This window comes from Megalopta genalis, unplaced genomic scaffold, assembly GCF_051020955.1.
Source record: "Megalopta genalis isolate 19385.01 unplaced genomic scaffold, iyMegGena1_principal scaffold0023, whole genome shotgun sequence".
Taxonomy (NCBI): domain Eukaryota; kingdom Metazoa; phylum Arthropoda; class Insecta; order Hymenoptera; family Halictidae; genus Megalopta; species Megalopta genalis.
Genome location: NW_027476093.1, coordinates 217,736 through 232,327, shown reverse-complemented (window position 1 = coordinate 232,327; position 14,592 = coordinate 217,736). Strand labels below are relative to the sequence as shown.

The 14,592-nt window shown below is 39.7% G+C and overlaps 1 protein-coding gene across 3 annotated transcripts in view; it reads left to right on the top strand.

The window, feature by feature from the left end:
* The window catches only part of LOC117217780 (uncharacterized), a 39,010-nt gene extending 24,418 nt beyond the window's left edge, over nucleotides 1-14,592 (top strand). Inside the window, exons 2-3 of one of the 3 annotated variants that reach the window (XR_013035171.1) lie at nucleotides 8,947-10,783; nucleotides 11,400-11,577. Coding sequence is in view for 2 of the 3 variants with exons in the window: in XM_033465618.2 (XP_033321509.1) it covers nucleotides 8,947-9,209; nucleotides 11,400-11,637 (501 nt within the window). In the remaining variant the exon portion in view is untranslated. Of the gene's footprint in view, nucleotides 1-8,946; nucleotides 11,361-11,399 lie in introns of those variants that run through there. The other 2 variants (XM_033465618.2, XM_033465619.2) reach the window with 2 other exon arrangements.

Below are 14,592 nucleotides of genomic sequence, written 5' to 3'. Positions count from 1 at the left end.
ACTTATCGGCCGTTCGTAATAAACCGAATAAAAAAATCTCACGCGATTTAAGTTGACAACGATGATTAACGGGAAGATAAACAAAAACGGACATTTTCAAAAATAAAAATACCTATATATATTATATACTATATAAATAATACATATGATATACTATACTATATAAATAAATATGTATATACTTTATTTTGATATTTCGACAGGTAATCCTTCGAACGGAAATTTAATAAAATTAATTATTTAATTAATTTAAATAATAATTAAAATTAAATAATAATTTAAATATATAAATTTAATTTTAACGTAAAAATACTCTTATTCCGTCACCAAAAAAATTGAGTTTTTTGTTGTTAAACTTGGAATATTCTTCCATATTTTCTCGATCTTGACTTTTGCGTCTGACTTACTGCTGAATCTACGGTCACTCAATTTGCATTTTAATTTCTGCCACAGGTGCTCAAATGGATTAATATCCGGTGATCGTGGGGAGGGGAGGTTTAATACCTTTGGAACGTTGTAGAGTATTTTGTCGGAACTATTTTTAAAATTCAATTTTTCGATTGGAGACGTCAAATTTTTTTCTTTTTTAATATCGAGATATTTAATCTTATCCATAGTAGTTTCAATTAATTCAATGTTACATGATCGAACCCCCGCCGTGCTTGAGTGTTGGAATCGTGTTATTTATGTCGATAAATATAAATAATTATTCTTTTTACCATCTGAATTAAATAAATTAATTTTAACTTCATTCGAGAATATTAAATTATTCCAGAAACCTTCGTCATCGCAAGAAACATATCGTTTTGCGAATTCCAAACGCCATTTTACCATGATACCCTTTATCACGTAGAATCTCCGTGAATTGTTTAATTCTTGAAGACACCTCCTTTGTTAATATTGGAACACCAGTTTTGTGATCGATTTTAATTTGTCTCTCTATGCACCGCTCATCGGCTTCACTCATTCTTTTTTTCTCCCACGTTCTACTTTATTATTATTTATTTTATTATTATTTACTTATATATATATTATTATATTTTATATTATATATTATATATATTATATATATATATATATATATATATATATATATATATATATAATATTTTATATTATATTTATTATTATATTATATTATTTACTTATAATTATTAACAATTTTCTGCACTGTTGAATGAGGCCGGCCTATAATTTCATCAATTTTGTCTACTACGATCTTTTGGAAGACACGACGCTATTTTTTACTAATAAACGGTGACAAATGAAGATTGAAAGTAAAGTAATAATAATATGACCTGAAGACGGCTGAACAAATGCTAAATCAAAAAAATACATAACTCGTTTCACAAATCTCAATTTTTCTAATATTTAATTAACTGCACGCTTAGTCGTGTGTGTGTGTGTGTGTGTGTGTGTGTGTGTGTGTGTGTGTGTGTGTGTGTGTGTGTGTGACGAAATAAGAGCATTTTTACGTTTAGTGTAAATAGATAGATAGTATAAAAGTAGCATAGAATTACTAGTAAAAGTAATAGTAGTAAAACTAGTATACAGGGTGTCCCAAAAATGTCGCGCAATTCGGAAATGGTGGTTTCCTGAGGTCATTAGAAGTAACTTTTTCCTTAACGTAAATGCAAACCGCTGCTTTGTTTACGAGTTATTAACGGAAAAACTCTGACGAATAAGAAGCGAGCTCGGCCGGGCGCGAGGCGGCCCACTCAACGGACGCACGAAGCACAGTTCCGCTTATTGGCTCTGCTGTCTCGCGCCAGTCGACCTCATTGGTCACTGCTTTTCGTTAATAATTCCTAAAGGAAGCCGCGGATTGCATTTTCGTTAAGGAAAAAGTTGCTTCAAATGACCCGAGGAACCTCCCATTTGCAGATTACGAGACATTTTTAGGACATCCTGTATTTATACTAATACTAGACTACTACTATTTTTGGGACACCCTGCATTTATACTAATATTATACTACTACTATTTTTGGGACACCCTGTAGTATAATATTAGTATAAATACAGGATGTCCCGAAAATGTCTTCTTCCTTTACAAAAATTTTCTCCGGGGCACCGTTAACGAGATATTAACGAAATACAGTGACCAATAAGAATCGAATACGGCTGACGTGAGGCGGCCCAGCCAACCAGCGCACGAAGCCCAATTCCGCTCATTGGCTCGGTCGCCTCGCGCCAGCCGAGCTCGCCTCTCGTTGGTCACTGTTTTTCGTTAATAACTCGTTAACGGTGCCTCGGAGAAAATTTTTCTAAAGGAAAAAGTTGCTTCGAATGACCCGAGGAACCCGCCACTTTCGGATTGCGAGATATTTTTGGGACACCCTGTATATAGATAAATAGTTCATTTTTAAAAAAAGCTTTTCGAAGAATTAACTGTTGAAAAAATAAATATCTAAATAAGCACGTATATTGTGTTTTTACTTTCAAAAATATCTCTGTTTTTTTTTATTTTCCCGCCAGTCATCGTTGCCAACTTCAGTGTACCCCAGTATATAACCTCACTATGTTTATTTTCTTTCTACAACAAGTATAGACTGACGAAACAGAGAGTTTCGTTGGACGAATCGATTTTCCCAATTCCGGGGGGCGATCGCGGTTCGAACTCGCCGAAAAAAGGACAGCCGACTAACATTATTTTCAAAGAGATTTAAACGGTCTGCGGCACGAAACCGGTTTCCCTGGCGTAGCTCGGCTTTATTCGTTGGAATTCTTTTAAGTAGGTACCGTTCGGAATATTGCATCAGGGCCCCAAGGTCGTCTATGAGTTTCTTCGACGGATTCGTGTTTAACTATTCATCCGTGAGCTCCAACACTCGCCTTATTTCTGTGTCGCGGCCATTTAAATTGCATCTCTCGCCTCACCTGTTACCGCGATATCCCGGCCTTTTACATTTTCTTCCGAGCAAATACTAAACGCGTTTCTTTCCTTCGGAATCGGTCGCCAAAGGCTAACGGTAATCTAGAATGGTATTTTTTTCGCGGCAGTTGTGCTTGTTTCAACGTTCGATTCTGTGCGAGGAAACACTGAGCAGCTGTTCGCCAAATAAAAATCTTTAACCACATATTTTATTATCGAAGCACAGATTTTGTTGTTGTTACAAGTGTCTGAGCATAACTTTTCAAGAGAATCAGAAACTACTACGGACAGATCATTAAGAAATGTACGATTTGATTTGATATATACATATATATATTTATACATATAACCTTTATAATATTATTAATATTTATAATATTTATATTTTTTAATATTATAATATTATTTTATAATATTTATAATATTTATATATATATAACCTCTGTTTAGAGGTTAAGATTATTGTAAACAAAGGTATAGTATATATATATAATCTTAACCTCTAAACAGAGGTTATATATATAAATATTATAAATATTATAAATAAATATTATAACTATTATAATATTTATATATATACTATACCTTTGTTTACAATAATCTTAACCTCTAAACAGAGATTATACGCGGAACACGTGGCCTTGCACGAGGCATCACCGACACATGATATACCCGCTGACCGCTAAAACAAATCTAACTACGCATTAGCAATTTTGGTGTTGCGCTGAATGGCACCTTTTTGCAACGACACACGGCAAAAGACCATGCGAACGGAATTTGAGGAACCGTCAAAAGGCTTGCAACGCGCACAAAGACGAATAGAAAATCAAATTCTTATACCCTGTGCTTATTCGAAAGAATATACTACGAACAGAAAAATCATACTGCTCGCTTTGTAGCAGCGTTAACTATCACCGGGGCACTAGAAGCTTCCATAGTTTTGCAGCAATATCATAGAAAAATTTTTTATGCAAAACTTGTCTCTCCGATGAAGATAGCACAGTGTTCAACGTGATGTCACAGCTTCGCTTCCTTGCTTGTAACCTTTAATCTCAACATTTAAGCTAATCCCTTCCTTGTCATCCTTCTTCGATGGAAAAAGTCCACTGGCACTTTTTCATGGATACTAGTGCTGCCAAAAAGATTATAGATGCAGCGGCTATCTCCAGACCCGTCAGCAGATGGATCTTCGTGCCCACAAGTAACCGATCCGCCTCAATTTGTTTATACAGGGTGTCCCAAAAATATCTCGCAATCCGAAAGTGGCGGGTTCCTCAGGTCGTTCAAAGTTATATCAATGAGCGGAACTGGGCTTCATGCGCTGGTTGGCTGGGCCGCCTCGCGTCGGCTGTACTCGATTCTTACTGGTCACTGTTTTTCGTTAATAACTCGTTAACGATGCCTCGAAGAAAATTTTTGTAAAGCAAGAAGCTGCTTCAAATGATCTGAGGAACCCGCCATTTCCGGATTGCGAGACATTTTTGGGACACCCTGTATACAGACTTCGTCCGTCCTTCCGACATCCCAACGTCTACAGCAAGGGCCCGCTAATATAACCTTACCGACGAGTCCTCTAGCGGTTCGCGGACGAAACGCTCTCCCTTCCTTTTCCCATAACTCAGTCATTTCAGCAGCCGCCAAATAGTAAACAAAGGTGTCATTGGTCAAGAGAGTAGGTTAGTAAAATTCTTCCGCCGTTATAAATGAAACTGGTGATCGCCAGCCTTGTCAATTATGTTTTTAGACTTCATTGCACTAATATGGATTGATAATCACCGAAAGTCATAGCAAAACGCGCGATCAGTTTATTTGCGACGATGCCATCATTGGCGCTTCACTGTGACTTTAATTATTGGGTTGGCAACTAAGTAATTGCCGATTTCAGTTATAGATGTCTCTCACTCCCATTTTTATGATATTCGTAAATGTTATATTATAAAATTATTATTATTATTATTATTATTATTATGTTATTTTTTATTATCCGTGAATGTTAGCAACTGGACAAATTGAATGCAGCGGTCAAGAAAAAGCGAACAGAATTGGTTAATCCTAAAGGTTTCATTTTCCACCAGGACAATGCTAGGCCGCACACGTCTTTGTCCACTCGGCAAAAATTGATGGATATTGGTTGGGAATTGATGTTACACCCACCATATAGCCCTGATCTCGTGCCATCGGATTACCACTTATTTCGATCCCTCGACAGCTCTCTTCGTGGTAAAACTTTTAATGACGATGACGCTGTAAAATCTCACTTAACTCAGTTTTTGACCGAAAAGGATCAGACTTTCTACGAGCGTGGAATTTTCAAGTTGTCAGAGAGATGGCAGAAGGTCATCGAACAAAATGGAAAATACATTACAGATTTAATTTCATTCCAAGTAAAAAAATTTTTTATTTCATTGAACAAATCGGCAATTACTTAGTTGCCAACCCAATATTAATAAAGGTTATGGTTTCGCATCTGACTATAGATAAAGATTATGGTTTCGCATCTGACTATAGATAAAGGTTATGGTTTCGCATCTGACTATAAATAAAGGTTATGGTTTTGTATCTGACTATAGATAAAGGTTATGGTTTTGCATTTGACTGTAGATAAAGGTTATGGCTTTGTATCTGACTATAGATAAAGGTTATGGTTTTGCATCTGACCATAGACAAAGGTTACGGTTTTCCATCTGACTGTAGATAAAGTAATAAAACTGTGGCGGTCGCCGCGTTGTTCTTCCGATTCATTATGCATATTTTGTTGCTTCAAATTGCGCCGCAGATTTGATGCAATTACGGTTGCACAATTGCATTATTCTCCTAAGCACGATAGAAAAATTTTCTGCTGTAACACAGTGAACAATCGTTGTCCTCGGTATTTTGCGTAAAGATTCCGCGCAGCTGCTGTTAGACGAGTCTGACGAAACCATTACATTTCATTGCGAATTAGATGAAAAGTAAATGAACAGCCCGCGAACAAACAAGTCGAATCGGATCATTAACCACTTGTCGATATCGTTCCTGTTTGATCGCGCTTATCAGTAACGCAACGAGGAGAGGTACAAAAGGCGCAACGAACGTGCCTGCTGCCTCGCTTTTACTTTCTACCCGCGCCGGGCGTTAAGGCGAAATGCTCGGCGTTGCGCAACGAGAAATTTGTTTCATTGGGCGAAATAACGCGGGTCGATCAATCACCATTAACCAGCCAGGGATAACCGTGTTCCCCTCGATACCGGCTGGCGGCTACGTTCGTGATAAGCACCGGCGCGTATCGTCGAAGGTAACATTCTGGTAAATGTTGTCGACGATCAACTCGGTGGATCGCGGTGTTCTTTCCCTCCGACGCGACGCGTATGTCGAAGCAAAGAAAAAAAAGAAGTAGCGCGCTGATCAACCTTGATACGTGACACGAGTTTCTCACAGTCCAGAAGATTTAGTTGCGGATACAGTATGAATTTTATCTGTTTTTTTAGATGGAAAATGATATATTTCCATAATAATATATAATAATTATATTATATATAAATAAATAAATATATATAATAATTATATTATATATAAATAAATAAATGTATATAATAATTATATTATATATAAATAAATATATATATATAAATAAATAAATATATATATAATAATATTTCCTTATATACACAGTGTTCCATAATTATGTTAATACCCGGAACGAGGTGATGACTGAGGTGATTTGAAGTAACTTTTTCCTTAGCGAGAATGCAATCCGCGGCTTTGTTTACGAGTTATTAACGAAAAACACTGACTAATGTGAGGCGAGATGTGCTGGCGCAAGGCGACCGAGCCAACCAGCGGTCGAAGCCCAGTTCCGCTGATTGGCACGGCCGTCTAGCGCCGAGCGAACTCGCCTCTCGTTGGTCAGCGTTTTTCGTCAATAACTCGTAAACGAAGCCTCGCAGAACATTTTCGCTAAGGAAAAAGTTGCTTCAAACCTGAGGAATCATTCCTTTCCGGGTATTAACATAATAATGGAACACTGTGTATAGTACCGACACTTACAAGGAAGGATTTTTAAGTGTCCGCCTCCGATTGCTTTTGAATATGTTATAGAGAATCAAAAAATAAGGGATACGTAATTTTTTTGTATCGACTCAGTTTCAAAAATCGCTTCTGAATTTAGTTGTACGATTACTATCAAAGTTGTTGTAAACTTAATTTGTGGTATATCCGAGTGGATGAATATCAGTCACCCTTGACACGGGGTAAGCTACCCCTAATCGTTTCAATGCACATTTAAAAGGCCTGAAAGCTGCAAGGAGTTCGTGTAAACTTTAAGAAATCTTCGATTTTATTGCAACAAGTTATTGCACGATAATAAATTAGTGGATATATGACCTTCTACCCTTAGCGAGGGGTGTCCCACCCCTGATTGCGATTTGCTACATTTGGCTTTAATAGTGACTTCTAAACGATGACACAGTACGAATATTCGTGTTTGTTTCTTGGACGTGTGTGCGGTATCGCGGCACAAATCTCGCGGATCAAGAGTATCCGCCGGTGTTTTTGAAGTGATCCGACTTCTCACAATTAGCTATCTTTATAATGTTTGGCATCCCTTATCCTATATCACTTTAATCAAGTTCAATCAAATCGTGATAGAGAGAGATTCATATACGGTTTCAGGTATACAAGGTGTCCCAAAAATGTCTCGCAATCCGAAAGTGACGGGTTCCTCAGGTCATTTGAAGCAACTTCTTTCTTTACAAAAATTTTCTCCGAGGCACCGTTATCGAGTTATTAACGAAAAACAGTGACCAATGAGAGGCGAGCTCGGCTTGCGCGAGGCGACCGAGCCAATGAGCGGAACTGGGTTTCGCGTGCCGGTTGGCTGGGCCTTCTCGCGTCAGCCGTACTCGATTCTTATTGGTCACTGTTTTTCGTTAATAACTCGTTAACGGTGCCTCTGAGAACATTTTTGTAAAGGAAGAAGTTGCTTCAAATGATCCGAGGAACACGCTATTTCTGGATTGCGAGACATTTTTGGGACACCCTGTAGAATTTGAGCATTTGTGCATTTGTCATTCAACTATTTCAATTCTGCAATATTAGTATTCTGTAGAATTTTGTGCATTCACATTTCAACAATTAATACTATTCGGTACAGCTTCTAAAATGCAATAATATTTTTTAAATTGCATCAAATGATTTGAACTGTTTTTGAAATATTGTATATCAATTCGCTGAACAACGAGAAAATTTTGTTTTGCAAGAATTACGCTTGGTTGGATCGACAATGAAAAATGTTTTCTCACTTTTTTTATCCGAGCCTATAACGAAAATTTAAACAATGCATTTTGTTAATTTTTGTAACTTTATTATGCTGAAAATTTCATCGAGATCGGTTAACGTTGACATGAACTGCAAACTACAAAATTTCACAATATCGTAGCCATTTAATTGACGAAATCGAAACTAGAAAATTAAAATTTACCATAGGAAGTACATGTTAGCTTATCTTTTTCTGTATTCTAAAAATCCTGGTAGCATTCGGTTCGTTCAATATATCGTAATAGAAATGAATTTCAAAATCTAGTTGAAAAATCAACAATGCGTTTTGTAAATTTTTGTAAATTTATTATGCTGAAAATTTCATCGAGATCGGTTAACGTTTACATGAACTGCAAACTGCAAAATTTCACAATATCATAGTCATTTAATTAACGAGACCGAAACTAGAAAATTAAAATTTACCATAGGAAGTACATGTTAGCTTATCTTGTTCTGTGTTCTAAAAATCCTGGTAACATTCCGGATTGCGAGACCTTTTCGGGACACCCTGTAGAACGTTTTCATGCTAGCAAAAGAAAGGCACAACAACGACAGAACAATACTGGATCAGTAAAAAAGACAATAACGATAAAACAGAGAAAATTTTGTCAATTTAGAAGAGTTACAGAACTTGTCAAAGAGATCACAATGATTGAAACAAAATTCTACAGTCCATGTAATACTTGCATTCCCTCCCTTTCTCCTTGATTGATCTGTTAGCGCACGTGATAAGTATGATCTAACACCGATATTAACAATTAGTTATTCGTTTTCCAGAACCTACAGAAGTCGAACGACACGTCTCAGCTCAGCGAAGGTAGCACCGTGTCCGAGGGCGCGACGAGAACGTCGACGAGGAGCGAGAACGACAGCGAGCCGTCCAGTCGGGAGAATGGGAACGGCATCAGGAACGATTCGACGACGATGGATCACGTGCACGGGACCGGGAACGGTAGCGTCGGTGGCAACGAGCCACGACAGGGTCTCAATCTCAAGATGAGCGCCAAGGAGCTCAGGGCTCAGCTGGCCGCACGCAAGAAGTACGATCCGAAGAAGGAGTCGATCGGTTTTAAGGACAAGTTCGACATCGTCCAGAAGTTATAACCGATCGCGCGTTACCCTAATCGACGAACCTGTCGGCTATGATCTGTCTCGCGGTGCTCTGTCCAGCCTCTCGATGTTGGTAGCGGGAATCCCTCGTCCTTGAAGCAACGACGAGGAACGAGCACTATCTCGAGAAACTTCCGGTTATTTGTATCGAAACTTTTACAATTTTTGTTCTCAAAATGAAGAGTCTTGAAGAGCCTATAGCTAGGCTTCAGGTAGACCTGGCAGGAGACTTCTTCTGGAGACTTGTTTGTAGTTCTGGAAACACTAGACTCTGATTCTCTTTGCAAAGCTTACAACGGTACCGAAGCCATAAGTTCTAGATTTCGACATCAAAGTCGTAAATCTAAGTCTCCTTAAAAAAGAAAAAACTCCTAGATCCTATCAGACTCTTAAATGCTTAGCAGCTAATTGTCTGTGCCCTAGATTCCAGTTTCTATATTCTTGGTGCTAGCTTCTCGGTTGCTTGAAACTTCAGATTTTTCTAAAATTCTAGATTCTGAGTTTCTCTTTGCGAATCTTGCGACATTCCACATATTAAATCCTATTCTCCTCAAGTCTTAGGCTCCTAGCATTTGACCTTGGGAAACTTGCAGCGTTTATCTAGGTCCTAGATGCTAGCTTCTAATTCTTTAGACTTTAGTCTGCAAGTCTTAAATCTTAGTATCCAAGTCTTAGGCTCCTAGCATTTGACTTTGGGAAACTTGCAGCGTTTATCTAGGTCCTAGATGCTAGCTTCTAATTCCTTAGACTTCAGCCTGCAAGTCTTAAATCTTAGCATCCAAGCCTTAAGTCTCAGACTTTTTTCTGCCATTCTCGAAATTCCAAATTCTCAATCCAACAGCCTCGGGTCCTAGATCCTATGTCTTGGATCAAGCATCTGGGTCTATTTGCGAAACTGTCGGCATTCCTGAAAATCCAGATCCTATGTCTCAGCCCCCCCCCCCGCCCTCCCCTCCAGATCACCAGATCCATACGGATCGCAGAGGACTGGTGCGCGAATTCTTTTGCTGGAACTATGCGCGACAGGCTGCAAGTTCTCGAACACGTTTCACAGTCGATCGAACGCTGGAAGTTTCTCGTTGCAGCGTGCCACGGTTGGTTTTGTCCCGCTGCTGTCTACGAGAACGGAGGTTTGCGAGGCGCCCCAAGGACGATCGTGACGAGCGACGCGGGAGAAAGTGTAACGTTGCCGCGATACGACACGCGAAAATAGCGTCATCGCTAATTTCTGTTATCTCTTATTGAATTCAGGACGCGCGCTGTAACGGCGCGGCGTGCCGCCAGTGCGTTAATGTCCGATTGTAGCCGCTTCGAAATTGCGAATTGGCCAACTTGCGAACGCTGGTGTTTCCTCGCTGAAATACGTTTGGCGAGCGAGGATACAACAAGTAATATTGGGAGTCGAGAAGACGACGATGGTTCCTAGTAGACAGAAGATCATAGTCCTGTAAAGCGATCTTCATTGGCAGAAAAACGTTGAATTTAAGTGCAATTAATCCTAAATGTAAGGATGGCAACAGCGTGCAAAAATGTTGCTGTGCACATTTTTGTCATAAATATATGAAACGTAGCTATGTATAACGTTCTATTAGATGCAACGTGTATCCTCTTGTAGGAAAAGAATATCATTTTAATTTTAAATCGCTGTGTAAATAATCTTGCATTTTTAAACAACTGTACAAGATCAGTTTAATTTTCAAAAGACAAGAGACCGCATAAATTCTAACGGAGAGAACGTGTCGATAAATTTTTAGCAATCCTCGCATAGCAGCGGATATTTTCAAAGCTCTTTATTAGCTCTTTACGAAGAGCTAATAAAGTAATCCATCGGATGGTTACTTCAAGACGGTCCTAGTGAACAGTTCGGTATTACATTATATAATGAGCTTAATACACACAAAAGTCTAACAGGCAGAAATGAAATAATATTGAAAAGCTAATTCACTGGATGTTAATTCACTTCCTAGTGAAAAGTTCGGTATTACATTATATAATGAGCTTAATACAAGGCTAACAGTACAAATTACAATACAATATTACAATACAATTACAATAAAATTACAATACAATTACAATACAATATTATTTAATATTGAAAAGCTATTTCACTGGATTTTCAGACATATTAAACGTGGAACGATTGACACAGAAGAAATCAGTGAGGTTGTAGGAGGATTAACTATTCCAATCACTTGGGACGGATCAAAGATGAAGACAGGTGAAGCGAACATGTCTTTCGCCCCGGCAACGTCTCGGCTGCTAGCTTCTCTGCTCCCAATAGTACACCGGAGAGGGAAATCATGGCAGATCGGTGGCTGGCACTGCGCGAGTTTGCCAAGATCCGAACGGCTTATGTAATTAAAGGAATGTAAGAGACAATACTGGGAAGAGCCGCGCGAGGTTTCCACGTTAAGTCTCCTCCGCCGAAGTCGCAGGACTCGTAGAAAATGTTCGGGTACTGTCTCGACGCTGCCGCGGCATTGCTAAATATTACGACAACCTGTTGTGCAACGGTCAATTATCGTCGACGTGATCCTTTTGCGTCGTGTTTTGTGGCGCGCGCGAATACTTGATGTCTCTGATCGCGTTACGTTTTCTGCCATTTTTCCCTTTTCCAAAAAGGAAAAAGCCACGCGCCTTCCGTCCTCCTCGGATATGGTTAAGCGAGCGCACTTAGATCGTTGAACGTAAGATCGTACGGTTGACATTGAAACGAGTCGTCTTACGCACTTGCGACAGGAATTGGTAGATAAAAGACAAAGAGAAGAACGCGATAACGTTATAAATTACTCTGCATTTTTATGCGAAAGAGAAATGTCAACGGCGTAAAATTGTTTGCCAATGTTATCCACGAAAATTGATGTAACTCGAAAGCTTCGGATACGAACTAACAACGAATTTTTCAATTAATTTCACCAGTATGCGGGATCAAAGTCGCGCGACCTTACAGCGGCTTGACGACCGCTTTGACGCAAACTCGCACATCGAGAGCCGATCACGAGAGTTCTGGAGAAGCAAATAATTCGCGAATAATTACTTCAGAAGATACGGGGTCATACATCGAGAATGCGTCAAAGCCTCGTCACAGATCATCGAGAACGCCTCTTGAGTCTGTAAAAGCGTATCGAACACCGCGGAAACGCGATGCCACGTTGTTACTTCGTTATTACTGGCATAACACGTTCGGCGATGAGTGATTCGTCGATCTTCCCGTCGGTGTTTCGAGGGATTAGCATTACGTCACCGATCTCCAATGTTCACGGATTCACGGATTCCGGTCACGTGTTCGGTGTGCCAGTCTCGTGCACCCGATACATATTCGATTTAAAGGGGACGACTCGCTCGCCACTGCATAATAATATAATTGCTCGGCATTTCTTTTTTTTGGAGGAGATTTTGCGCAAAAATGGACAATTCGGGAAGAGCAGACATGATTATGCGAGCCTTGCAGCTCGTTTTTATAGCTGTTGACAATTCGTGACTATAACAAATGAACCGCAAGGATCGAATAATTGTATTTTATCTACCTAAATTGTCCATTTTTGTGAGCGTCCGTTAGGGAGACAATCTGAGCGTCAATTAGAGAGACATTACTGTAAATATCAGACTGTGGATCTTCATGCGAAATAAAAAAGTATCTCCGTCGACTGCAATCAACGTGAATCCAATAGAAACTTCTTTCGTTAAGAATTTCAATGAATCTAAAGCAATACAGTAATGTCTCCCTAATTATATATATAACGCGCTCAGATTGTGCACAAAAATGGACAATTCGGGAAGAGCAGATACGATTATTCGAGCCTTACAGCTCGTTTTTATAGCTGTTAATAATTCGTTAGTATAAAGAAATGAACCGCAAGAATCGAATAATCGTATCTCCTCTTCCCAAATTGTCTATTTTTATGGACAATCCGAGCGTCAATTAGAGAGACATTACCGTACCGAAAATATTGTATCGAAACTGCGGGCGCGTGTCCTCTAAATGTCGCGTGTCGTTCTTTCATGTAAAGAAATTCGACGTACACGAGTCGTCCCTCTCGACGCGATCGATAAGCGGCATTTCCCGCGGAACGTGTACGTAACGCGAATATTGATACGCGATTCCTGGAAACTTCGGCATGGTTACGTACACGGTGCCGTCCCACGGTTAAAACGCGATTTCTTCGTATCGCCGGAGCCGAGTTTTATATACAGACTCGTCTATTGTCCGGGATAATTAGGATCGATACGATCGTCAGACTCTTTCGTAACTCCGACACACACACACGCTGTTTTCCATTTCAAACAACGACAAAGATGGTTGTTGTTCTACTCGAAGCCGTGCGCGCGTCTAGCCAGCTGTGTACCGCCCGAATTCTGATGTAACCGAAATTTCGTACACCTGCAGAATGATTGTTCGCTGGGCCGTAAATCATCGGAAAATCAGTCTTGCACGACAACGTTATCTGCGGCGACGAACATGTAAACAACCGCCCCGGAGATAAAGCGTATTCTCGTTTCGCTTGCGAATCGAACGCTATCGTATTTTTTGGAGAGAGTAGAGCTACCAGTATCGAGCGTCGATTGCGACGGGGATTGCGTCCAAACGAAAACGAAACTCGTTTTTAGATTCGCGAAGTTCGAAGCACGGCCGACACCAATCGAGCGCAAACAGAACTCAGCTCCAAACCGATCTGTAAATTCTTTGATATTCTTTTCCTTTTCTTTTTTTCTTTTGTTTTTTGATCGATATAGTTGTTTGTTGCGCGAGACGGTTTGCTCCATAAAAACGGTACCCGCTTCTGTAAATATTAGATCCTCGTGCGTCAAGGTCGGTGCAGAGACGAAGAGAAGCGTCGACGTATTCTTCGGAATTTGTCTAATGCGAATCGATGTTCTCTATAAAATACTCGAAACTTTCGTTCCTTTTGTTTTGTTCGACGTTCGAAAATTCAACAGGATTTGTACACAGTGTTTGCCGATTCGAATTCAAACGGCGCGCCCGTGCGCGCGCGCACTGTTTCGATTTTTCCCGCGGTACACTCTAGGAAAGTTCTCGAGAATTCGATGGGAGGGGGGAGGTCTTGCAAAAAGTTGGGCACCGGTTCCTTGAAATGTATATAAACATCTTGCGCCTGAGAGATCCAAGTTACAACACGTTGTTATGATTATCGCACACATGATCGAATGTTAACTTTTAAGCGTTTAACTTTAAGCATTACGTTTGACAGCGATGCGTCACAACCGCGCCGCGTTTGTTCATCAAATTACGTTTAACCGCGTACATCTGTGTATAAATATCGTTGTACGTAAACACGTCTTTTTTTGTCCTCA